The sequence below is a fragment of the Xyrauchen texanus genome, chromosome 14 (genome assembly GCF_025860055.1).
Source record: "Xyrauchen texanus isolate HMW12.3.18 chromosome 14, RBS_HiC_50CHRs, whole genome shotgun sequence".
Classification (NCBI taxonomy): domain Eukaryota; kingdom Metazoa; phylum Chordata; class Actinopteri; order Cypriniformes; family Catostomidae; genus Xyrauchen; species Xyrauchen texanus.
Genome location: NC_068289.1, coordinates 41957728 through 41985085, shown reverse-complemented (window position 1 = coordinate 41985085; position 27358 = coordinate 41957728). Strand labels below are relative to the sequence as shown.

General features: G+C 36.6%; 1 protein-coding gene across 3 annotated transcripts in view; it reads left to right on the top strand.

The window, feature by feature from the left end:
* csrnp3 (cysteine-serine-rich nuclear protein 3) overlaps positions 1-27358 on the top strand; it is a 67831-nt gene that overhangs the window by 19387 nt on the left and 21086 nt on the right. The window contains exon 3 of one of the 3 annotated variants that reach the window (XM_052142726.1): positions 15923-16069. The exons of 1 other annotated variant lie outside the window; for it this stretch is intronic. Coding sequence is in view for 1 of the 2 variants with exons in the window: in XM_052142725.1 (XP_051998685.1) it covers positions 26811-26821 (11 nt within the window). In the remaining variant the exon portion in view is untranslated. Of the gene's footprint in view, positions 1-15922; positions 16070-26803; positions 26822-27358 lie in introns of those variants that run through there. One more of the 3 variants, XM_052142725.1, reaches the window with a different exon arrangement.

The window sequence follows — 27358 nt, the reverse complement described above, 5'->3', positions numbered from 1 at the left end:
CAAATAAAGGCAAACAAATTGAAGATTAGCACCCAGGCAGTCGATTCATTATATAATGAACTGTTTACACACTAAAACCGTTTATTAAACTCACTAAAGCTTCTCCTGCATTGACTTGCAAGAGGTTGACGGATGTTGGTGCTGTTGATATTTGTTGGTAATTAGACCAGCCTAAAGTGGTATTAAGGTATTCATATCTATGAGGTGATATTTCTGCGTCATGCCGACACCCCTCAACATTTGCGGTGCCATTTTGTCTTTCAAATTTCAACCGGGCTTTCTGTTTTCTTTTGAAGAGAGACCCAACTAAATTTCATTTTGATGTTTGTGCGTCACGAAAGAGACCGTTTCTTTTGTAAGATAAACATAAACAAGCGTAGCTTCATAGATCCTCACAGACATCACATCCTAGCGTTTTACATATGAAAATACCAGAAGATCTCTCTGAAAAAATAAATGAATAATGAGCGACCGTGTGAGCATGTGTGTGTTTGAGGCTTGCGTAGACCCCCGACACCCCCAGCCTCCCAGCTCTTGTATTAAAGATGAAAGCCTCGCTCACTTTGCGAGGTGCTCTTCTTCGCTGTCTGTCAGAGAGCTTGGCTTTCTCCAACTTTTTTCGTGCGCGGGGGGGGGTACAGACATAAATAAAATATAGTTTTATGAATAATTCAGGTGTGCATTGTGATTGGCATGAGGGTGAAAGTACCTGATTATGCCACGGCGGTACGTGAGTGGAATGAGCTCTCGAGCAGGTCGGTGGAGCTGTAAAGTTAAACTCCCTCTCTGCATCTCTGTAATATCAAATTCCAGTCTGAGTGCAGAAATCAAGTCCTTCCTTGAGTTTGTGGAGATTTTCAATCAGTTCCTTCCTCTTCTTCCATTTTTATTGTGCAGAAATTGCACTCATTCAATTTTGATTGTCTAGACTAGTGGTTTTTCACCTTTATAAATACTCTACCTGTTATTTTCCAAACCACCCTCAAGGATTTGAGTGCTACATAGATTTTATCTGGTTTACCTAACAGCAGTGTCCTAAAAGGCAATGGGTTGATATAGAGGTCTGCATGGGCCTTAAAATGAAATCTGACCCGTACCCTAGACTGTGTGGCACAACTCTTCTCGGCCCGAAAAATACTGTCAGATTTTAAGCCCGACCCAAACCCCTGCGTGAAACAAGTTTGGTAATACTGGGTATTTTTTCATTCATACAAACCCAACCCGAACCCGTAGTCCTACTTGGAAAAACTGACCCGAACCCGGCCTGAAACCCATTGGGTTCTCTGGTCCCGTCGGGCCCGGGTCGGGTTACAGACCTCCAGGTTGATACAATGAAATTTATCAAACATTTTGTGAAATAATTTTATCAGCAATTTAATTGGTATTCGGATAACTTTAACTTCAAGGTTGGATGGAAGTATATTAATGACAAATGTGGGGTGTGGGGTGTGGGGTGTGGGGTGGGGGGGGGATGTCATATGGTTGTATATTTTAACTGTGAGTATTTCAATTATAAATATTTCACTAAAATTTTTCAAACAACTTCCAAAGTTCAGTTTCAATTTAGACATTTTTTTTGCTTTGCAAATTTGCTTTTAAAATTTCAGTGGCTAAAATTTGGTTTAAAATTCAAAATTGCACTGGCATTGCAGGAAAAGCAGTAGAGTGCCGATGCACAATCTTCACTTCATGCTACTAGGGTGTTGATGAAGAACAGAAGCAACAGGGAGAGATCTTCACCGAGAAGAAAAAATATATATATATATTTTGGAACTGAACTTTGGAAGGTGATTGAATATATATTATAGAATTTTTTAATTATACAGTTTTGTGCAAAATATTTTCAGTTGAAATATGCACCGCTTTAATATACAACCATATGAAATTGCATCCCACAAAAATGCAAGCACCGTTAATAAAATGCATTTATTTTTCAACTAGTGCAATTCAGGATGCTATTTTAAAGACTTTTGATGTTAATATACTTCCATATGGTTATGTCCAGCATACTATGCAGTTTTAAAGTCTAAGTTTAACTAAATAAACAAATAAATAATATTTTGAGGAAAAACGTTTTGTGATGTAAACACTAATATTTTCAATAAGTTATTATTAATATGTTACCAAGTAAGATCAAGATGTTTCCTTATTCAAGAGAAATTATCTCTTTTATTAATCTTTTAGACTATCACATACAGTATTTGTCCATTACAGGGTGGGCATTTTGTGTCAATAATTTGTTTAAAATGTTGCCGTAAATAATGCAATGTATGTCCCTTTTACATTTATTAATGTCCCATTTATGATGAATAATGAAGACGCTAAAAAGTTTCAAAGCCCCAGACCGAATTGTGCGAATACTCTTATGTATGTGTGGTAAAATCACTGTAACTTTTGTTGCTTATTGCTTTGCTCTAAACTCCACTCAGGTGCATCGAGACATTTCTAGATCTCATTACTGTATGCAAATGCGGTTAATCGGAATAACCAAAGCCCAATGTAAATCATTATTTCAGCATAATGCCATAGCCTCTCTTTCAAAACTTATAGAGCTGCCTCACTGTCTAACACCTACATAATTCCATTTCATTACTTTTAATATTATTTGCATAAAGGTTTTTTCAAAACATATTGTTCTTAAGCAGTTTTACAGTAAATAGAAAAAAAAAAAAGAAAAATAGTGCCTAAAAAAGTCAAAGGAATAGGTAGCTGCCGTCTTAGGGGCCGTTCACACGGAACGCATCATTGGCCTAAAAATCTAGATGCAGTGCCATAAATAGTTTGGAATGTAGGTGTCACAATACGCAATTAACAGTTGAAGCAAAGTCCCTTTCAAGCCAAGTCAGTTCACTCTGCGGCTATCTTCGGAACACTCCCGGGCAGCCATGTAAATAAGTAGCACAAAAGTACAGCTCCTATCTACTTGAATGGGGAAAGACTGAAATCTCCAAAACAGTTGTTTAAGATTTGGATCAAAGAACATATTTTTAAATATGGTATCATAAATTGTGCTGCTTTAGCTCAGATCAAGGGAAAAATGCTATTTTTAAGGCTGGTCCAGCTTAAGAGTTGACTGACAGGAGATGTCTTGATCTGAAAGGCTCTATCTTTTACCTGTAAGGCAGACTGCTGCCATATTGAGCATTCCAATTTCATTTTAATAATAATAATAATAAAAAGAAAGTGGTTAGGGCTGGGCGTATATCGAATATTCACAATATAATCACGATGATTTGGCTGACGATATATAATTAAGCAATATCATGAATATCACAGTGATTTTAATGTGCTTTTTATTTGGCCATTAAGTTTCATAAAAGGTGCATCAGTAGACTAATTTCACTAACCTTCTGGGCAGCACAATTTATCAAAATAACACAAAAATTTTAATATGGTCATATATGATTATAAAATTGCAATGGACTGTAACAAAAGGCATAAACCTGGTCTGTGTGTGCTTCAGAATAGGTGATGGGCTGTTCTGAGCATGCGCTAGACCGATGCGTGGTGTTAGCGCTTTTGAAGCAGATCACATGCATTGTGAAAAAAATGAAGTACTGAATGTTCAAGAATTTGCGCAATTCCAAACATTACACAAATTCTGCTACAAATTATTATTCAAATCTACAAAGGTGGCATATTATAACAGAAAAGGAGTGGACAGTATAACAGAAAATAGCGCTTCACCAGATGCGGGGCATTGTAAAATACACACTGCAAAATAAAAGCTCAGTGTGAAGTGTCAAAATAAAAGCTCAGTGTGAAGTGTCAAAATAAAAGCTCGACGGGAAGTGTCCAAATAAAAGCTCGGTGGGAAGTGTCCAAATAAAAGCTCGACGGGAAGTGTCCAAATAAAAGCTCGACGGGAAGTGTCCAAATAAAAGCTCGACGGGAAGTGTCCAAATAAAAGCTCGACGGGAAGTGTCCAAATAAAAGCTCGACGGGAAGTGTCCAAATAAAAGCTCGACGGGAAGTGTCCAAATAAAAGCTCGACGGGAAGGGGAAGTAAATAGGAAAGAAATATATTACTTTTAAATTAAGCAAATTTAATCCTCAAAATATTTATAATTCTGTATTATAATAATAAACTTGACTGGGTCCCACAGTGATAATTTGGTATCATGCAATATTCAACTGGCTTAACAAAAAATAAGTGGAGTACTTTTTGCACGTTCATTTACAAAAAATATTTTAGTAAAAAATATATGAAGGTAAGTAATCGTTTATTATTAAGCTATTACATATTATTGTAGATAAACTATAAATATTAATGTGAATATCAATGACAATGATTAGATCTCATTCTACCATTTATTGCAAAACTGTTGGAAAACATGCCTTGATTTATTTTATAGCAAATACATAATTATCGAGATATATTTACATTTATGCATTTGGCAGACGCTTTTATCCAAAGCGACTTACAGTGCACTTTATTACAGGGACAATTCCCCCGGAGCAACTTGGATTAAGTGTCTTTCTCACATTGCCCGCAAAGTGTCGTGGGACTCTTGTGAATAATCTGATTTCTAAAAATCCATCTTTAACTTTACAATCTAATCAAAAAATTCTGGTTACTATTTGATTTCTTTGAGATACCTGATCACAGCAGCATGATACCTGCTGTTTTTTGCTATTAATAAACTAACTAACTAAGCTTTTAAATAATGTTTAAACTTTTTATTATCATTATTATGGTGTCTTGCAACATGCATGGTAAGCAGGTTGTAATCTTAATGAGTGCATTCAAGCACAGATCCTGGATCAGATTCCATAAGCCCTTCAGTTCAGATTCAGCTGGCACGCACTGACTGATAGAAGAGCAGAGTGTTTTTTTTTTTTTTTCTGTTATTCTGGAGAGAATCAATGCAAACTGCAGCAGTCTGCTCCGTGTGCTGGATACTGAACAGTATCCAGATATGTCTGTCTTCCTTCCTTCCTCTGTGTGTGTGTGTGTGTGTGTGTGTGTGTGTGTGTGTGTGTGTGTGTGTGTGTGTGTGTGTGTGTGTGTGTGTGTGTACTGCCTTAGGCTACAGCAAGTTACAAATGTACAGCGAGCAAATGAATCCTCATTTCCATAAAGCAGCAAGTGTAGTAGAGTATTTAAATGAGCTCCTTTGTTTCTAATTGTATCCTGCTTTCTTACTTCTCCAAAAAAACCTTTCAAGCGTTTAAGAATGCATGGTGAATCTGGTTTTATTTGCAGTTTCTTTTAATAAACTATCTTTTAATGAGAGCTGCCCTGCTGAAATGTTCTTCACAGCACAATATTAAAGATTTAACGGCTAGCTGCAACACTTTTATTGGAATTCCAACGTCCGTAGGTCTCTGAATCACTAATTCTTCAGAAGTAATAGCATAATATTCAGTGCAGCAATTGGAGACAAAGTCTATAGTTAGTGAAAGCAATGAAATTAGCGTTATATTAAGCATACAGTGTTAAAGGAATTGTTCACCCAAAAATGAACATTCTGTCACTATTTACACATCCTCATGTTGTTCCAAACCTGTGCCACTTGCTATGGAATGAATGTGAATGTAAATTTGGGCTGTCAATCTCCAAAATAACAAAAAAGCATTATAAATATGACTACATATGACTCTGTGCTATATTCAGGGGTGTAAAAAGTACTCGGAAATTATACTTGAGTAAAAGTATGGATAATGAGTGAGATTTTTACTCAATTAAAAGTCGAAGTACCTAGCCAAAAACATACTTGAGTGAAGTAAAGAGTGAAAAACTGTGTGAGAGAGGATGTTGTTATATTTGATTGGTTTAAGTCACCTTTTTACTCTCTCTGATGACTATAGAATTGTTACAGTAGCAACATTTTTACAGAATTATTTTTATGTGGCCTGTTGTACGTAACACGGCCAATGCTATCTGGTGGCATCTAAAGACTTTTACTATAACGCATGTCTCATTTCAATGTTTGCATTACATAACCAGCAACATTTACAAGCTTGTTTAAGTAACTCAACCGATAGTATTGCATTTGTGATGTAAAGGACCAGGGTACGAGTCCTGAAGAGCATGGGAGTCGACACATGAGCCGGAAGTGTCAAAGAGGCACCACAAAATGACGTGGTTGCTTCAAAAATAATTTTTCATCTCACATTTGCTTTTTATGACACTATCGGCTAGGTTTGGGTTAGGGAGGTCGGGTTTGTTGATTTAAATCTCGATAGAACATTAACCTTCAAATCGCTACATTCGGGAGAACATTTCACTCGCTTTTAGCACCACACAGTGGACATTTCACTTCTAGTTGCCAAACAATGTTGTTTGTCTGATGCAGTGAAAAGGTGGCTTCAGTCCAATAAGATGAATGAAAATGATCTGCGAAAATGATCTGCAAAAATGTAATGAGTACTTTAAGTTGAAATAACATTGTAATGAGTAAAAAGTAAAAAAAAAAAATATTTGGAAATGTAATTAAGTAAAAGTATTCTGTTTATATTGCACTAGAGCAAGGGTTTTCAAATTGGGTTGAAGTGAGCCTCCCCCTAGAGAACTTGTAGACTGTGTACAAATGTGAACCGTTATGTTTTTTTTTTCCCGCGCTGCGCCTCACCTGGGGCTCTCTGGCGCCCCCTAGGGGAGGCGCACCTCACCATTTAAAAACCTCTGCACTAGTGTGAAGTACAACCCCCCAAAATAAATAAATATTTTACTCAGTTTCTTAACACCCCTGGCTATATTACAAGTCTTCAAGTCATTCGCTGAAATGACTCTTCGCTAAGCCCCGCCTTAAAAGCATTTTTGAGCAATCCTGTCTTAGCAACTGTTGCCCCACCGCCATTTCTCTGACAAGTGTTTGCCTTTTTACAGTGAGAGATTACAGGAAAATGTGTTTGAGTAGTTTTAAATGGGATTTTATCAAAAGAAACCCTTGTTGCTGGCAATAGTAACATGAGGTACCTAGATGGGATACATCCAGTGTTTTTTCCTTTCTTTTAAAAAACTTGAAATAAATATCAAGAAGAGCATACTATGGATTAAACCGTGTCTGTCATCATTCCCAAATGAGCATGAATAACATCAGCAAGAACACCCACACTTCCTCAGATAAATTAAAGCTAATAACTGAATGTTAATTAACACCAAAATAAGTGTATTATGAGTTCTTATAAGCAGTTCTGTTCACTTAAATAAATGTTATCAGGTGTGTTTCAGGGTTTCTCTCAGTGACGGATAATCTTTATTCTGATTCACAATCTCTGCAGTTTTCAATCAAATTACTCTATAATGATTTCTGTTTCTAAAAATTCCATATATATGTCTTATAATGTCACTCTTCATTCCAGCACATTTAAGAATATTATCCATTCTTTTTCTGAAAATATTTGGCAAAGAAACGCACCGTTCACAGCAAGCTCCCATTCATTCCTCTATGGGAGTTCTGCAGAGCTTTTCAGAGCGAGCGACTGTAACCAAAGATGTGGAGCCTAGCGAAGGGTCAATTATGCATTATTATTCACTGAAAATATGATGAGAGGATTATCAGTAAATACAACTTAAATTTGAGTCTGTTCCTCAAACAGAGCTCTCGATATTGGCACATTTTCATATGACCTCGCTTACTTAAGGATACTCTTTTTGGTTGCATGTGATATTATAAGGTTGAACACAACCTCTGAGCCTGTACTGCTGTACTTGCCTAGTAGATCTCAAATGTGCTTGTAGTCTTTCAAACAGCCTGTGTGTTGGCACAGATCCAGTCACCCCAATTCAGTTAAGCCTGCAGGGCCCGTCTGTAGAGCTGAAATGTTTGCATTATGCCATACGACAGTAAACACACTGACACTTAGAGATGAGATGACCCATATTGAGCTTTAAATTAGCCTTGCAAAAAAAGACTCATTCACTTGCTTTTTAGCTCCGTTTTGTTTCTGTTCCTCTGTTTCTTCCCCCTATAATGGCTCTGACTCAACTCACAATGCGATTACTCTGATAAGAATAAAAATGCATGGCACACATGTAAATATCATGTAAATAGATGCATCTAATATTTTTAGTAATGAAGGAATTACATTTATAATTGAGATAATCTTGGATGGATTTTTAGCACTGTGCTTGTTGCATTGCATAATGCATACATGCTGCTTTTGTGGTTGAGTACATATAGCAGAAAAGTACTTTCTACATTTGAATAAGTTTAAGCATGAACTTGAAAATATTAAGTAAATTCTACATATGTGCTCAATTCAAGCATTTAACAAATAATACTCTAGCTTAAAGGTAAATATTATTTATGATTGTTTGTTATTTTTACAATGCGTTATCATGTATCAATCCTCAAGTACGTAGAAAAGCGTTTCATTTTTATTCGCGAAATTCAGTACATTTCACTGGTAACTTTTCATTATATATTTCTTGAATAATTAATGAGACTGTTCAAGTTTATTTGCACCATTTTTACTGTTGAGTTTGTTGTTAGTTATGTGTGATAACTTTCTATATCTCTATTCCAATGCCATTTAATGCAAGTTGATTTCACTATATAGCATGCATCAAGCTTCTTTGTATGGTACATGATTAAACTCGTTTATAAGTATAGTTCAAAACGTGAAATATTCTAATAAAATGTCCATTCATTTTTACTACGTTAAAGTACCATGTACATCAGATTTGTATGTTAAAGTTACTTTATTAACTGAAATGTTTACGTTTAATTTACGCACTTAAATCAATATTATGTCATGAAGTTAAGAAGAATTTATGTAATTTTATACCATTAAAAATGTACTTAGATAAACTGTGGGCAAAAAACTTGTGAAGTAAAAATGAAAGGAACAGTTCACCCAAAAATTTTAATTATTGCATGATAGACTCGCCTTTAAGCTGTCCCAGATGTGTATGTCTTTCCTTCTTCCGAAGAACCAAAATTAAGATTTTTCTAAGCACATTTCAGCTCTGCATGTCCATTCAATGTATTTACTTTTAAAAAACGCTTCCTGCTAGCAGTCAATGCATCGAGCTGCCGCATGATGATGGCGCACAAGCGATCGGCCTATCGATTTGCTTCATGAGACATTTATTGATCGACTGTAGGTGTGTGGATTACTTTTATGCTGCCTAAATATGCCTTTTGGACCATCACATGTTTTTGCATAAAAAAATGCTAGATGCAGCGCAAAGAATGGGACAGAACAGAGGTGTCTAAAGATGCGTTTTTTAGTTCGACACTCCTGCATAAGACAGTGCAACTGTCAAAGACTTCTGTCTAGCGTATGTTTGCATAGAAAACTATTTAAAAACAGTGCAGACAGATAAAAAAACTGTCAATGGCCTCTTAGAAGATAACATAATCATGTTCCTTTTGGAACAGCCCTTTCATCACGAGGGAATCTATGATGCCTTAAAATGCTGGCTCCATACAGTAGGCAGCTCACTTGGTTTTGGAACAGAGCTTTTGTGTTCTGTCTATCTCTCATTCTCTTTCTCCCTGCCCCCTTTGTAATTCCCTCTCTGTCTAGGTGCTTGCTCGCGCGCGCTCTCTCTCTCTCTCAATTTTTAAAGTGGTACCAAATGGAACACATAACTTTTTTTCCTACACTGAAGCGTTTGCTGTTTAACAGCTGATGGACGTGACGTTTCAAATGCATGTGATGTGTTGCCGCTAGCTTTAGGGCAGCGGTTCGAATTTCGGTAAGCACTGAGCGATTTCAGCAGCAGAACTTTTGACCTACTGTCACCGAATATACAGTGAAGTCATTGCAGTATTAATCCCGACCAGGGACATATTATCGACCAGGCCAATGAGGCCAGTGCCCAGGGGCCCATAATTACCAGGGGGCCCTTGACTGCCCGGGGGTGCCTTGGGCTTTAAAGCTGCGTGATCTAGTTTGGTGATCCCCCCCCCGCTTGAAAACCCTTTTGGGCATGAATAACTCAACAACGTTTGGGTGGAGGGGGGCCCTTGGAGATAATTGGCCCCAGGGCATTTGCAAGTCATAATACGTACCTGATCCTGACATCCAATGAGCTTGGCCTTTTTGTGCATGTTGCAACTTGAACCCATACTTTAAATGGCCTGGGATGTATTTTCTTTTACCTTGCGTAGTTTTTTCATGAGGGCATGTTACACAACCTGTCCAGAGCTGAATTTGCACCAAACTGCCATTGAGTTAACTTGGATGCACGGTCTTTGATGTTAACGGCAAAATCCATGTTCTCATCACTTTTAAAAGTTGATAAGCCTATGTATTTTGCTATTCTAACTATGCAGGATTGGTACAGGGTTTGTTGCTTATTATTATATGCATTTAGCATTGATTTTTCCAAGCTTTCCATGATCCACCAGTTGAGAATCACTGAAATAGAGAAGGGGAGAGTAGAAAATTAAGAATATTTAAACAATCAGTTACATCCTCAATGCTGAGGTAAAGACTTGTCACCTTTCGTGTGGTGATACTGGTAGCTCTGAGCACCCCTTCAGTTGACTCTTAGTAACAGTCCATTGATTTTGTTCTGTGGAGTTCAAACGGAGTCATGGAACAACATTATTTTTTAATGCTCTCGCAAACTTTAATCACTGGAGCTGAATCATAGCTTCAGGCTCTCTCTGAGTAGTTGTTTCAGAATGGCAGATATAACATTTTATTTATTCTGTCATTCAGAAGTCAGTTTATTGTTCTTTCTTGAAGGTTTAGCAGCAATCTTGGCAGCAGAAGATAGTGTGTGCTAAAAGCCATCCAGTTATTAAAAATCACTTTTCTTAACTCCTCAGGCAGCAGAAATAATGACTTTTTTATTTTTTTCCCGGATTGTGCCATCAATTGTTTTAATGCAACCGTCTCAGCCAATCATTTGATTTGGAACCGGACTGCTCATTTGCATATGGCCTAATTTTGTCAGAACATTAGTAATTCTATGGGTGCTTTAACTTTATTTAAGCTGTGTTTTTTTGTAATTCAGTATTTTGTTTTGCGTTTCCTTTAAACACATACACGAGAGATGTGAAATATTTTATCAGACCAGATTAATTCCTCCCACCCCACCGAACATCAGAATTCCAATATCAAGGGGAAAAAGTCTATATAGCATTCAAGAGTCTAAAACACTTTTTTTTTTTTTTTTTCTTTCGGGCTTGTCAAGTGTGATAATTATAAACGTTAAATGAGTTGAATTTGCTTACCTTTGCACTTGGCTCCTCTGAGAACTCAAATGATGTCACTTCCTCTTCATTATGTCATATAAAATGACAGTATTCTTTCATTTTGAGGCAAATACTGGATGTGGTGTCAGAATTCAAATAAAATGTATACTGCTTTAATTCAAATTAATGTTTTTTTTTTTTTTATATTAACTTTATAAAACCAATACACATTTTTATCATAAAGTTTTAGAAATATTTTAACAATTTCTATGACCTGTAAAAGTGCATTTACTCCTTTTTAAATGTTTATTAAAAAAGTAATATTTCATAAACAAAAATAAATTGCATGCCAAGAAATGATTCATTTTGAATTTATATATTTAAGCTTGGATAATAGATTTTCGTGTTTAGTGCACTTAAGCTCAATTATAATGACTCCATGCAATATTTGTACATTATTTGCTTTTTTATGATATTCACATCACTCATATGCACAAAAATGACAAAATAGGTCATGAATTCAAGCATTCGAGGAACAGTCAGTATGTTTAAGAAAGCGAGTTCGACAGGCATTTGTTTTGCATTTTTACATAATGGAGCTCCCGGTATGATATCCCATAAGAAAGAGACTAAATGCAAATTAGATATGACTGTTATACAATAGGCATCTTTCCAAGACTGAGAGGAAACGAGAGGGAATAAATTGATTGCTTTGGTGAAATCAAGTTCTGAACTGCATGAATGTCTATAGTGCTCTCTAATAGGCTACAGAGAGTCTGGTCAGGATAAGCCTTTTAAACAGAAGGACATTTTTTAAACAGAAGGGGATACCTGGGGCAATTGTATCATGTTTGACATTTTCCTTCATAATTCACAGACTAATACAAATCTACCTGCCATCATTTAGTATGAGAAAAATGTCCCAAAAGTAACTGTAACATGAATAGGCTTATAATGAGAAATCGTAATATCTTATTTTATACAAGAACTCACGAGGTGAATTAAAACCATAAATAAGTCTCTGTATCCAAAAGAAGACAACTCAAAAAAGATGTATGGTCTTTTTTTTTTGTGCTTCACTTGTGTGCCAAAATAATTTAATGAATTTTAATTATCTGTATATTTTTCATATTATTTTTATTTGAGGGGATTTCTCAGCAAATATTTACATATGCGATTAATTGTGATTTAATTAGATTAATTGTAATTCTATTAAAAAAATATAAATTGACAGCCCTAATTTGACCACAACTAATTCTTAAAGCTTTCTGGAGTAATATGTTCTTAAAGCAAAAGTCTACGTTAGACTTGCACCAAAATAATTTAATTGATTAGCTGATATAACAGTCTTCAACTTGATACTTGATATAATATTTGTTATGCATTTCTTTTTTTTTTTTTTTGTAATAGTGTTACAGTTGTCCCTGACTTCAAAGCCATTAAAAAATCCTATTAAATATGAGCTACAGTAAGCATCTCCCGTTCAATCTAACTTTTAAACGATAACCTAGAGATAAATAGAAATATAGTTCAATTCATAGGATCAGTAATAATCAGTAGACACTTGGACAGGAAGCAACAGTCTGCTTCTGCAATACTGAAAACATTCTCCATGTCACAACGACTTTTATATTTGAGATTTCCACAAAACAGAATTGAATATGCTGTCTCCCAGGATGTTTTCAAAGAAAGTTCAGTCCAGGATAAGTCCACCCACAGCCAAAAACACAGCTAGAGCTCTGATTTAAACCTTTATTAAATCCAAATCTCTCATACAAGCTCACTTCGTCTGAGAACAGCTTTCTTTCCAGTAAAACTGCCATAAAATGCTGTAAACACACTATGAAATCTGCATTGGTAGGATTAACTACTTTTTGATGAATGATCAACACTTTAATATTCTTTATTGGAAGGATTTGTAGATTTATAAGCCTTCTCACACTGTAATGGTCTATCCTTCTTTAAAGTAAGTTGGCATACACTGCAATTACAGGGATTTAGAGAGGTTGTAAATGAATTATTAGACCTCCTAATAGACTTTTGCTTAATAACAGGAAGTCCACATGCCTCGGTGAGCAGAGGACAAGTCATCCTGCATCCAGTATTACTGCAGTGGCGGTCACACAACGCTGAATGCAATAATCAAAGTCTTTTGACAAAGCATTTATTCAATTTGAAATATCTGGATGACCACATACCTTTTAAATGTGCCATCAAGTTGTTGCAATAATTTTAAGACTAGTTTAGAGGCATCCAAACCTTAAAACTAGGTGATATAGTTAAAAATCTCAATATTTTTCAGTCTTTTGATTATATTAAATATATATCTTAAAGGAGACCTATTATGCCCCTTTTTACAAGATGTAATATTAGTCTCCGGTGTCCTCAGAATGTGTCTGTGACGTTTCAGCTCAAAATACCCCACAGATCATTTATTTTACCATGTTGTAAATGCCTCTTTTTGGATGGAATCAAAAACATGCCGCTTTCGTGTGTGTGTCTCTTTAAATGCAAATGAGCTGCTGCTCCCCGCCCCCGAAATAGCTCTGGTCTCAGTGAATACAATCAGAGACAATGGTAACTAGCTGCATTAGCCGTGGAATCAGCTAACAAGCATATTCGGAAAGGCGATTTGCAAACATTCACAAAATATAAAGTGCGATACTTACATCTTCAGGATACAAAGCTGGAACACGAACAGTTGGTGCTGATCCATGCTTGAGACTCACATTTATGGAAAATCCTGCTTTATATTGACACTCCTTCACAAAGTTGTCCAGTGTAAAATTATTTGCACAAACATACACATATTTTTGGATGTTTTGGGGCACATTTCCTTCAAAAACAAAACTTGTCCACTGCGTCTTCATTGGCTCTGATGACGGGAGTACATGAAGACTCTTATGTTCATTTTTACAGCCAACAACAGAACACTTATGAAGCTGAAAAGTGAATTTTGCATAATAGGTCCCCTTTAATATTTATGAACAATGTTTGGCATTTGGCATGTCTTCAAAGAAGAATCATTTTTAATAATTTACATTTTTTTATGTACCCACAATAAGTAATTAACCGTAATATTTACCTGCATATATTTTTGCTTAAACATTTGACTACATGGAAAATGCAATTTGAGCATTCCATGAACATTTGACACACATTAATTGTTGACTTAGTTTTAAATCGATTAATTGAAAAAGGCAAGTTTAAACCAAGTAATAGAAATTAATTGAATTGACCAAATCTAATGCCATTTTTGCTACTGAAGTTTAAAGCTGAAATGTGTCATTTCTGCATGACTAGTGCTACCAAACAGAATAAAATTTACATATACATTTAGGCAGATGCTTTTATCCAAAGCGACTTACAGTGCACTTATTACAGGGACAATCCCCCCGGAGCAACCTGGAGTTAAGTGCCTTGCTCAATGACACAATGGTGGTGGCTGTGGGGAATGAACCAGCGACCTTCTGATTACTTCTGAGTACTAGTTATATGCTTTAGCCCACTACGCCACCACCACTCACCTATAACATAAATAATGACCACTTTTTTATCATCTTCAAAAAATTAGAAATAAAGTCTTTCGTTAGTGGGACAAACAGATAGTTCCACTCTAATTAGCCAGTATTTTCGCTGCTAGATCTAATGAAAATTACCTGACTGTGGCGACATTTTGCAAATTGATATGACATGATTCCTTAAACATATCACTGTAGTCTCAAGGCCAAATGTTCTCTGTGTGGTGCTAAAAGGGAATTAAATGTACATCCAAACAAATGAGGTTTCAAGTTATCAATCAACAAAACTGACCTCCCTACACTACACCTTGAACCTAAACCTAACCGTTAGTGTCATAAAAGCAAATGTGAGAGAAACACAATCGCTGAAGCAACCACATAATGTTGTGGTGCTTCTATGATACATGGCTCACGTGTCGACTCACGTGCTCTTCGGGACTCGTATGCATCACAAGCGCAGCGCTCCATCAGTTGAGTTATCCCGCAGTTTTATCGAAATTGAACAAGCTTGTAAAATGTAATTGGTTATGTAATGCAAAAGTTAAAACAAGTCATGCGCCATAGTAAAAGTATTTAGATGTCATAATATAGTACTGTGTGAGTAATAGGGCAAGAAGTACGTGTTTTAAATATGCGATTTAATTATGATTCATTAGATTAATTAATCAGTACTCCATGTAATTAATTCAATTAAAAAAAAGGTAATCGATTGACAGCCTTAATTATGACAATTTTATTGCCTGGAATGTGCATTAAGACATTAAACAGTCAATTTTAATGTCATGTTTACTTTTATACCTTGAATAGAGTATTTGTAAAGCACAACAGCAGGACCCAAGTTAATTACCACAAATTCCAGCATGCAGAAGTGTGTGTGTGTGTATGTGTGTGTTTCAATATTTATATTTGTGTTTTTGGCTCATTTCTTAGTGCCCTCAATCACCTCTGCAGATTATCCTGCTGTGCCGGGTATCTCTGCTTTTCCTCATGCTTTATCTCTACCTCTCTCTCATGATGGTAAAAATATCTGCAGACAGCAGGAACACAGGCAAAGCTGCCCCCCCTCCCATGTGATCTCTCAGGCAGGCGTCTCTGTGCTCAGTCTCCAGCTCTTTGCCGGCAGCAGCAGCTAATGAGTCTTTGTGTGGCTGGAGCGAATGAAACTCAGTCTTTGCTTTTTTTTTTTATACTGAAGCGTATGCAAACAACACTGGAAAACAACTGGAGCCAGAGAGCTCACCTTCCTTACTATCGCATCTTCCTGTCTGTAATCCTCTGCTCTCCTCTCGTGTGCTCTAGAGTGTTGGGGGTCTGGAGTCACAGGGCTGTTGGTGTGAAATGGAGTTCCTTCATTTATCACTTCTCGTCTGGCTTTGAATCGGCTCATTCACGACACTGAGTGAAGTGGCGCGGCGAGAGGGAGGAGTTAACCAGCGTCTGACACAGGTCAGTGCATTCTCAAGTGACTACATGACTCGTGCCCTCTGTTGGTGTTTTGAATTGACGTGTCATGCCGGGCCTTTGCCTCGGGCAGCCAGCTGTGTGCAAGGGGTAGGGAATCTTGGGTCAATTGAGGTCTGTCACTTCTTTAACTTATAGGGCGGTATGACTTTACATACTGTGTGATTGCAGAAATGTCAACTGGTAGAGATTTGAAACGATGGATGTATTTGCGTGGCTCTCAGTGGAGGGCTGCTTTTATTCACTTAAGCATACTGTAATAGCGACAAAGAAACGTGGACTAATATGAAAATACAGAACTGGACGTGTCCCAAACAAATGAAGGCAAGGAACTTGTTGGAAAGGTACTTGTTGTTTATGGTTGCAGAGCAACGTCACATCTTTAAGGAATATTCCGGGTTCTAAATATGTAAGTTCAGTTAACAGCATTTGTAGCATGATGTTAATTACCACAAAAATAATTACGACTCATCCCTTGTTTATAAAAATAAAAAGCAAAAACTACGGTTACAGTAAGGCGCTTACAATGGAAGTGAATTGGGCCAGTCCATAAACATTAAAATACACATCATTTCAAAAGTATAGTCACAAAAATTTTAACTTTTTATTTGCTAACATGATTTTGGTTTGATAAAACACGGGATTTACCAACGTTATAGAGTTTTACCAGATTACTGGGTTTAACGGCATAATGTTGCCATGACAACAAAGATGTAATTTTTTAGTAAGAGATTTTATCACACTGAAACCTTGTCAAAACATATGTCTTGTGGCTATAGTTTAGAAACAGTGTGTAATTCAATGTATATGAACTGGCCCCATTCACTTCCATTGCAAAGTTTTTTTAGTTTTTTTTAAATAAACGAGGGACAAGTCAGGGAAGATATATATATATAATGTATATGTGTGTATATGTATAATGTTTTTTGTAATTATTGTGGCAATCAACATCATGCCACAAATGCTGTTGATTGAGCTTAACTTGTACATAACACCTTTAATATTACAATATATATATATATATATACAGTGAGGAAAATAAGTATTTGAACACCCTGCTATTTTGCAAGTTCTCCCACTTGGAAATCATGGAGGGGTCTGAAATTGCCATCGTAGGTGCATGTCCACTGTGAGAGACATAATCTAAAAAAAATCCAGAAATCACAATGTATGATTTTTTTAACTATTTATTTGTATGATACAGCTGCAAATAAGTATTTGAACACCTGTCTATCAGCTAGAATTCTGACCCTCAAAGACCTGTTAGTCTGCCTTTAAAATGTCCACCTCCACTCCATTTATTATCCTAAATTAGATGCACCTGTTTGAGGTCGTTAGCTGCATAAAGACACCTGTCCACCCCATACAATCAGTAAGAATCCAACTACTAACATGGCCAAGACCAAAGAGCTGTCCAAAGACACTAGAGACAAAATTGTACACCTCCACGAGGCTGGAAAGGGCTACGGGGAAATTGCCAAGCAGCTTGGTGAAAAAAGGTCCACTGTTGGAGCAATCATTAGAAAATGGAAGAAGCTAAACATGACTGTCAATCTCCCTCGGACTGGGGCTCCATGCAAGATCTCACCTCGTGGGGTCTCAATGATCCTAAGAAAGGTGAGAAATCAGCCCAGAACTACACGGGAGGAGCTGGTCAATGACCTGAAAAGAGCTGGGACCACCGTTTCCAAGGTTACTGTTGGTAATACACTAAGACGTCATGGTTTGAAATCATGCATGGCACGGAAGGTTCCTCTGCTTAAACCAGCACATGTCAAGGCCCGTCTTAAGTTTGCCAATGACCATTTGGATGATCCAGAGGAGTCATGGGAGAAAGTCATGTGGTCAGATGAGACCAAAATAGAACTTTTTGGTCATAATTCCACTAACCGTGTTTGGAGGAAGAAGAATGATGAGTACCATCCCAAGAACACCATCCCTACTGTGAAGCATGGGGGTGGTAGCATCATTCTTTGGGGGTGTTTTTCTGCACATGGGACAGGGCTGACTGCACTGTATTAAGGAGAGGATGACTGGGGCCATGTATTGCGAGATTTTGGGGAACAACCTCCTTCCCTCAGTTAGAGCATTGAAGATGGGTCGAGGCTGGGTCTTCCAACATGACAATGACCCGAAGCACACAGCCAGGATAACCAAGGAGTGGCTCAGTAAGAAGCATATCAAGGTTCTGGCGTGGCCTAGCCAGTCTCCAGACCTAAACCCAATAGAGAATCTTTGGAGGGAGCTCAAACTCCGTGTTTCTCAGCGACAGCCCAGAAACCTGACTGATCTAGAGAAGATCTGTGTGGAGGAGTGGGCCAAAATCCCTCCTGCAGTGTGTGCAAACCTGGTGAAAAACTACAGGAAACGTTTGACCTCTGTAATTGCAAACAAAGGCTACTGTACCAAATATTAACATTGATTTTCTCAGGTGTTCAAATACTTATTTGCAGCTGTATCATACAAATAAATAGTTAAAAAAATCATACATTGTAATTTCTGGATTTTTTTTTTTTTAGATTATGTCTCTCACAGTGGACATGCACCTACGATGACAGTTTCAGACCCCTCCATGATTTCTAAGTGGGAGAACTTGCAAAATAGCAGGGTGTTCAAATACTTATTTTCCTCACTGTATATATATATATATATATACACATACATACATACATACATGCATACATGCATGCTTGCATACATATGTTTATATATATATACATCTGTTAGTTCCGATCCTCGAATGTGATTGGACAAGAGACATTCCATGAGCACTCGGACACTTCACAGTGTGTATCACACTGCTTGTGTTTGTGTCGTTCTAAATTAAAGTGTCATTTGTCTGTTAAGAGCTATGGTTTGTCTTTTTTTTTTTTTTTTTTTTTTAACATGTATTTTTTTTTTTTCATATGTTAGCCAGCAGGTGGTGGCAAAAGATCCATTTATGTGTAATATGAGCCAGTTAGGTGATGTGAAGCCGCTTTAGCCGGTTACAGCTCTTCGTGATCGCTTGGATTACTACTACACTATTAAAGCTAGGAAATGGCTTTAAACATGTTTAAACGGACAACTTCAGCATTATGGCTCATCACAGCTGAGAGACGCAACAGACTGATTAATTACACAAACTGAAAAAATCATAAATACTCAAACCAGCCCATATGGCACCAACAATCATGCCATTGTCCAAATCACTGAGAAAATGTGTTCCCCATTCTGATGGTTAATGTGAACATTAGCTGAAGCTCCTGACCCGTATCTGCATGATTTTATACACTGCACTGCTGCCACATGATTAGATAATCACATGGATGGTTGTTGGTGCCAGACGGGCTGGTTTGAGTATTTGTGATTTTCACACACAACAGTCTCTAGAATTTACTCAGAATGGTGCCAAAAACAAAAAAAAACATCAAGTGAGCTGCAGTTCTGTGGATGGAAATGCCTTGTTGATGAGAGAGATCAACAGAGAATGACCAGACTGGTTTGAAGTCTATGGTAACTAGATAACCGCTCTGTACAATTGTGATGAGAAGAATATCATGTCAGGATGTTATTCTGAGATGCAGGTTGGCTCAGTTTTGGCGGCACAAGGGGGACCTACACAATATTAGACAGGTGGTTTTAATGTTGTGGCTGATAATTATAATATATACCAGATTTTTTCCCTTATACTAATTGTATCATTTAATAGTTATGAATATTGTCATATTTTGGTTTGCATGCTTCAAGCGCCAAATAAAAATAGAAAATAATCAAATGAGATTTGATTCATATATTATATATCTTAAATACATCAAATCAAAATGTAATATATAAATTGTTCATTCGTTGAATTTCTAGCAAAACATACTGTATTGTGATGCATACACAATCTTGATATAAAATTACTCGTACTGTTATATACGATTTTTGGACATACCAGCCAACCTTACTATAGGGCTGCAACATGCAACATCGAAGCGTACAGTGGATACTTAATGAAGCATCAGTTGCTGTAGGTTGTTAGAGCTGCTTTGCCAGCATTGAAGGATGTGTATGTAATTGTACATACATGTCTATGTCTAGCTTGAGCCTTGTAGCCTTTATTCTACGGAATTTAATCAAGGAGTGGCTGTTTTTGTCTGCTGGTTTTTGCTGCAGGATTTTCACTTGCAACATGCTGTAAGTGTGCTGTGGAAAACTACAGCGGCTCAGAAGAGACAAAGGGAAAGAGAGAAATCAAAAGATTTAGAGAAATAACTAGCTGCGTGTGTGTGTGTCTGGACAGTAGCTCTCTCTGCAGTTCAGCGGTCGTATCATGCCAGTTCATTGTGTCATGGAATGAAGAAGTTGTTTCTCTTGCTTTGGTCTCAGTAGAACAGTTTCAAAATCTCTGGACCTTTAATGTTGACCATTATAATGCAGAAAACATCACCATAGTAGAATCTGCTGAAAAAATAAAGACATCAGGACAAAAGAATATATTAAGTGATTGTTCACATAAAAATAAAAAGTCTGTCGTGTACTCTCTCTTTCTTTTGTGAATCACAAAAATGAGCTGTTAAGGCCACACTACACTTTGCTCTCCATTCACTCCCATTCAAACGCGTCTAAATGCTGCAGATGGGAAAAACAAGCTCATGCAAAGAAGTTTCATAATATGATGCATGCCAAAGTTCAAGCTTGGTGAACTCTGAACTGTGAATGTTTTACGACAAGAGGGCCTGTGACCATATGAGATCGAAACATCACACAATGACCTCTCGGCTTAATTCAGGAGACAAATTTTAAAGATGCGAGATTAACTGTTGCAGGAAATGGAGTATAATTTAAAAAATGTAATATAATAATATGTGTGATTTGTGATTTATTATTTACTTAGCCCACCCACGTGACATCCATATCCTGGTTCGTAGTGCTCAAAGCCTAGTGTGACCACCCTTTTAGGTAGAATGGAAGTCTCAGTCGCTATTCACTTTCATTGTATGGCATAAAGATGTAATGAGAGTACTAAGGCTTGATTCTTTTTTTTTTTTTATTGTTGATTTAAGGCTTGATTCTTTCTAATTTTGCCAAAATTAGATTAGATAAAATTGGCAAAAATTTTGAAAAACAAACTTTTTGATTTGAGATCTGAAAACAAGTCCTAATATCTTGTGCAGTTTAGCTTCTTTTTACGTAGATCTCGTTTTAAGGATGTTTGTATATCATTTGTATTACAAATAACATTGGTTATGCATATAAGCATACATTTATACAACAGTTAGTTCTGGTCCTCGAATCTTATTGGACAAGAGACGTTCCATGAGCACTGATGGTCTCACACCATCAGCACTCGGACGCTTCACTGTATGTGTATCACTCCGCTTGTGTTCGTGCCGTTCTAAACTAAAGTGTAAGAGCAGTGCAGATGTAATAAGAGCTGTGTTTTCTTTTTTTTTTTTTTTTTTTTACATTACATATGTTAGCCAGCAGGTGGTGGCAAAAGATCAATTTATTTGTAATATGATCCAGTTAGGTGACGTGAAGTGAAGCCGCTTCAGCTGTTTACATACAACAGCTCTTCGTGATCGCTCGTATCACTACTACTAAAGCTAGGAAATAGCTTTAAACGGCTTTAAATGAACAACTTCAGCATTACGGCTCATCACAGATGAGAGTGTAAACAGTTTTATTAATTACACAAACTCAAGGCGTTTACCTCTTATCGGACTTTCCACATTGGAGTGGACACACGAGGACATTGCGGTTTCTACAGTGACACACACACACACACACACACACACACACATATACATATATCTTGTTTATGTACTGTATGTATTTGTATTTATTTTGTTTGTAGTTATGAGCGATCGACTTGTAAACAGTCAATGACAGAAACACGAATATTCGCAGCTTACTGTAAGTGCAGACCTAAATATAATTTATTTAAATTGTTTTCTTTTAAGTAATTTCCTTAATGAACATCCTGTGATTACAGATGCACTCTTGTATGAATGTTTATTTTCGGATCTCGGGGATGTGTGTGGTAGATGCCCCAAATGAAAAAGCGAAATGACTCCTCAGATGTGAAATTTGTGCACATTTTTAACCATCTCCATGGCAACCATTTTGGGTTTTGCAGAGCAGCGCGGCATCCGCTGAGGACGAAAAATGCGAATGGATTTTCAACAAGGGGAACTAATTATGATGATTACAAGAAAATTGACATGCATTTTGTCCCCAAAACTAGAAGAGCCATTTTCAATTATTTCGCACCACCTGTATCTCACAGAACTGCTGTGGGAAACAATGTGATTCAAACGGATCTGGGGCTTAGATCAACAGAACCTTCCTGAAGGTCCATAATATTCATCCTTACATCCAGTTCTTTGTAAGTTTGGAGCCAAGAGTTCTAATATACCTAAAGAAAGCTTTCTGTAAGCATTCCCATTCATCTCAATGGCAGTTGCTCAGGTGATGGACCAGTATGCTCTGTTGCAGATACAAAGGAGTCAGTCACATGAGCAGTAAACACCATGTGACTAATCACTCTTTAGCTGCAGGAAAACAATGTTATAATTATGCTGATATCACTAGAAGAATGTTCCCATTCCCAAACCCCTTGACTAGCATCCATTTAACTTTTAAGGGAACCACCAAAAACAAAGAAATTATAGAAGAGACGAGTCTAGTTGTTACATGGGGAAGTTGTCACAAGGGCTATATGTCAGAAAGGATGTGATTTGGAGTCAAATGTTCAATTGCACAAAAGTGTGTTTTCTCAAGCAGAGGTTTTGTATGTTGGTTTCAAACACCTGATTTAAAACCTAATTAAATTTGAATTATTTTTATAAGTTTTACCTTCCAAAGTAAATTTTCAGTATCATATTTGTGTTATAGCTCTTGGGTAAACACGTGAACCTAATCAAACCACTCTGGTAGACATTAATGCAAGTCAACTCTATTACAGTATAAAAGCAGATTTTTCATGAAAATAAATGTTCATGATTTTTTCATGTTGTCACTTTTTTATCAGGGCAGGCTGTTAAACACATTATGTGTTTTAAATGTCATATATGTATACAATTTATCAATTGCTATATTTGTTTGCCAAAACAAGGTTATAATATTTTTGCAGGTTCCTCTTTAATTTTGATTGTTTCATTAATCATTTTGCACCTTTAAATTTAGCTGAAAAGCCTATAATTGTCTGTTTAATGCAGGCTTAGATTTAAAGAGAGCCATATATATAGATTATTATATATGGCTATATATATATATATATATATATATATATATATATATATATATATATATATATATATATGCCATCCAAAAGTTTGGAATAATGTCAAGATTTTGCCGTTTCATCTATAATAAGGACATTATGAATGTAAAAAACAGCACCGTCACTATTTAAAAAAAGTCATTTTTGATCAAATCTAGACAGACCCCATTTCCAGCAGTCATCACTCCAACACCTTATCCTAGAGTAATCATGCTAAATTGATAATTTGGTACTAGAAAATCACTTGCCATTATATCAAACACTGCTGAAAGATATTTGGTTCATTAAATGAAGCTTAATATCGTCTTTGTGTTTGTTTTTGAGTTGCCACAGTATGCAATAGACTGGCATGTCTTAAGATCAGAAATGGCAAAAAAGAAACAGCTTTCTCTAGAAACTTGTCAGTCAATCAAGAATAAAGGCTATACAATGCTTGAAATTGGCATTGGAAAGATTTCGTACAAAGGTGTACATACAGTCTTCAAAGACAAAGGACAACTGGCTCTAACAAGGACAGAAAGAGATGTGGAAGACCAGATGTGCAACTAAACAAGAGGATAAGTACATCAGAGTCTCCTAATAGACGTCTCACATGTCCTCTTCTGACAGCTTCATTGAATTCTACCCGCTCAACACCAGTTTCATGTACAACAGTAAAGAGAAGACTCAGGAGTGCAGGACTTATGGGAAGAATTGCACTGAAAAAGCCACTTTTGAAACAGAAAAACATAAATAAAAGGTTAGAGCGGGCAAAGAAACACAGACATTGGACAACAGATCATTGGAAAAGAGTGTTATGGATCTTAACCCCATTGTGATTTTGTGGGATCAGCTAGACTTTAAGGTGTGTGAGAAGTGCCCGACAAGACCGCCACATCTATTGCAAGTGCTACAGGAAGTGTGGGGTGAAATGTTACCTGAGTATCTGGACATACTGACAGCTAGAATACCAAGTATCTGCAAACCTGTCATTGCTGCACATGGATGAGTTTTTGATGAAAACACTTTGAAGTAGTTTAAGAAGTTCTGAAAATTGTTTTCAAATTGTAATAGTCATTTTTCACATTATTAACTTCCTGATTATACATTGTGATTAGTTGAATGTCATGTGGTGAATAAAAGTACTAATTTCTTTCCATAAGGGCAAAATCTGTACATTATTCGAACTTTTGGCTGCGGATGGATGGATGGATGGATATAATTTTTGGTGGTTGTGATCAGGGCTTGACGGGGGAACGTGTACCCTCCAATGTCCACGAGACCTATGCCACTGTGATATCTTGCCACATATAGTGTGATAACATGCATCTTTTTTTCTGGGCAATAATGGTGAAAATATTCAATAGCTTTTTTGTAGCTTTGACGTTAGCCTGACATATAAAAGAATTGTTGGAAAATTCTATTTGTATTTTTTTTGTGTGACATTTATCTGTTTTAGTAACGTTAGACAAACTCGAAGAAAACTCTTCTTTTTTTTTTTTTCTTTCTCTTTTAAATTTTTTTTTTTTTTTGATGCATTAGGCTTTAAAGGTCATTATCCTCCTGAGGCCCAGCAATTCATTATTTTGTAGGACATTTGTTATTTTAAGATTTTCTTAGCCCATACATGCTACAGTGGTAAATCTTGGGGTACTATCAGAGGACTCCCTGGGCTTTTCAGAGACCCCAAATATTTGAGAGTTTGGCCATGACAACTTCCCTCATTGGTCTATAAATATGGATTGAAAAAAAAAAAAAGGAAATTGTAAAACTTTTTTCGCTGGGTCTCAGGAACTTATGGTAAGATGACATCATCATAGCTTGTAATATAAAATAATTAGATCTTTATAATGTCAGAGCAGGCTGCATATATGAAAATACACAGAAATATTAGTTCACACTTTAAATATATCTTATAAAAAGTATATGTTAGAATTTTCAAAGCTCTGTGATTATTTATTTATTTTTTTTGTGGAGAGCATGAATGGAATGCAATGGCGATTGAGAGATATGCCTCAAAAACCTGTTGTATCATATTTGATAAATGGATTTCAACAGGCTTTTTCAATAAATAGATAAAAAAATAAACAAGCACAAGTTGTTATATTCAGCAAATACTAATTTAAAATATCAGTAACGAAATAATCATTACTGACACTTTTGCTTTATTGTTGGGATAAATTACAGCTTATTTTAATAGTCACTTTTCATGCCGCCTCCATTTTAAATAGATCAATATAAACATTGAAACCATTTTGTTTTTCACATGTAACCACTAGATGGTGCCATAAACATATGAAACTTACATGCCATTGGTTGTTTAGCTCATCAGCTTGAACAGTGAGGGAAACAGGAGCCGTCAAATGTTTTGTATCATATTTGATATACTGTATTATAAGGTGGAATTTTAAAAGTAAACACACCTGAGATTATTCACTGGAGTACAAAGTGTGACAACTAGTCCAGTCTCCCCTCTATAACAACCTTCATGATATTCAGGTAACATTCATGTTCATTATATAAATGGCGGAGGACAGGTTATGCACCAAATTTGAATATTTTGAGTGAGGGGTTTGTTCAAATCATTAAATCAGTCCCACATTATATTAGGTGTCTTTAAGTACTATGTAAAAACATGAAAATACATACAATACAATGTGTTTATTGTGTAACTGCATAATTCTGACAAGATTCGCATTTGCTGCTGCTGATGTTGCGGTACAGACAGGGTTAGGGGTTTAGGATTAGGGTTGAGGTTAACAACATAACTACAGATGTAATTAAATGCAGGTACTTTAAATGTAAGTACAATGCAACAACATGTATGTACTTAATGAGTAGAGTGTATGAAATGCTTTATGTACATAATAGTTAAAGACACCTAATATAAAGTGGGCCCACTAACTTCAAGTATGTGCAGTAGTAATTATGATGCATTTCAATCGATTCATTCAAACGATTGTTATCTGACAAGCAAATGTAATTCTGCCCCGCAATCTCTCTTGATTTATAAAAATGCCTTTTCCAGTAATCATGAATGACTTGAAAGGTCATGGAAATTCATTGGGTTTGGGAAAACTGCCTACCAAAAACTAGTTGTTTCAAGTTGGTTATTGGGTTGCTGCCTTACCTCGTGACCTTATAGTAAAGAGCCAAAAGTTTACACTAGGTATGTGTGTGGAGAAAAGAGCTGTGTTCTTGTCCTTTCCTGAGAGAGAGAGAGACACATTCTGCAGCAGTACTGTGGTTTGGAGTCTCTCCAGCTGCTGTGTTCTTGCAGAACACACACACACACAGGAACAATAGTGCTTTGCTGAGACCCATGTAGCCCAGCCACGAGGCTGGTCTCGCTCCAGTTCCACACCCCATCTGCTTGGACTTCTGTAGTCACCTGATATAGCTTTGTGAGGGGGAATTCTCTAAGAATTGAATTGCCGATTGCAGCTTTTATTTGCATGCACTGTCTACGTTTGCACCTGATTCACTACAGGAATCATGCAAATCAGGTAATGGCGCAAATGCACCCACAAAATTAGAGCTGAACGTAATTTGCATGTTGCAATTTCCCATATTGCTGGCCGGTTTTGAGTTCTGTGTCTTAAATGATGCAGCAGACCACCATGATCTGGCGTAGTTTACTGGGACTATACAGCATTACTCCAAAATTGTGATTTGGCTTTTTAAAATGCAGAAACTTCATTTAACTGCATGTGATGTCTGGATATACAGGATGTCTGTTATAATATTATATGAAATAATATAAAAAGATTATCATTCAACAAAAACCTATCTGCTGGCATGAACCTCTCTTTGAAATTTAGTTTACCACCTTCCCCAAGTGGTAACAAAGCAGTGGTAATTGCGGCAGGCAAAAAGCATCCCATTTTCTCCCCAATTTGGCATTCCCAATTCCCAATGGTCCCTAATTCCTCATGGTGGCGCTATGACTCGCCTCGATCCAGGTGCCGGAGGACAAATCACAGTTGCCTCTGCTTTTGAGACAGTCTACCCACGCGTCTTATAACGTGGCTTCTGAGCGCATT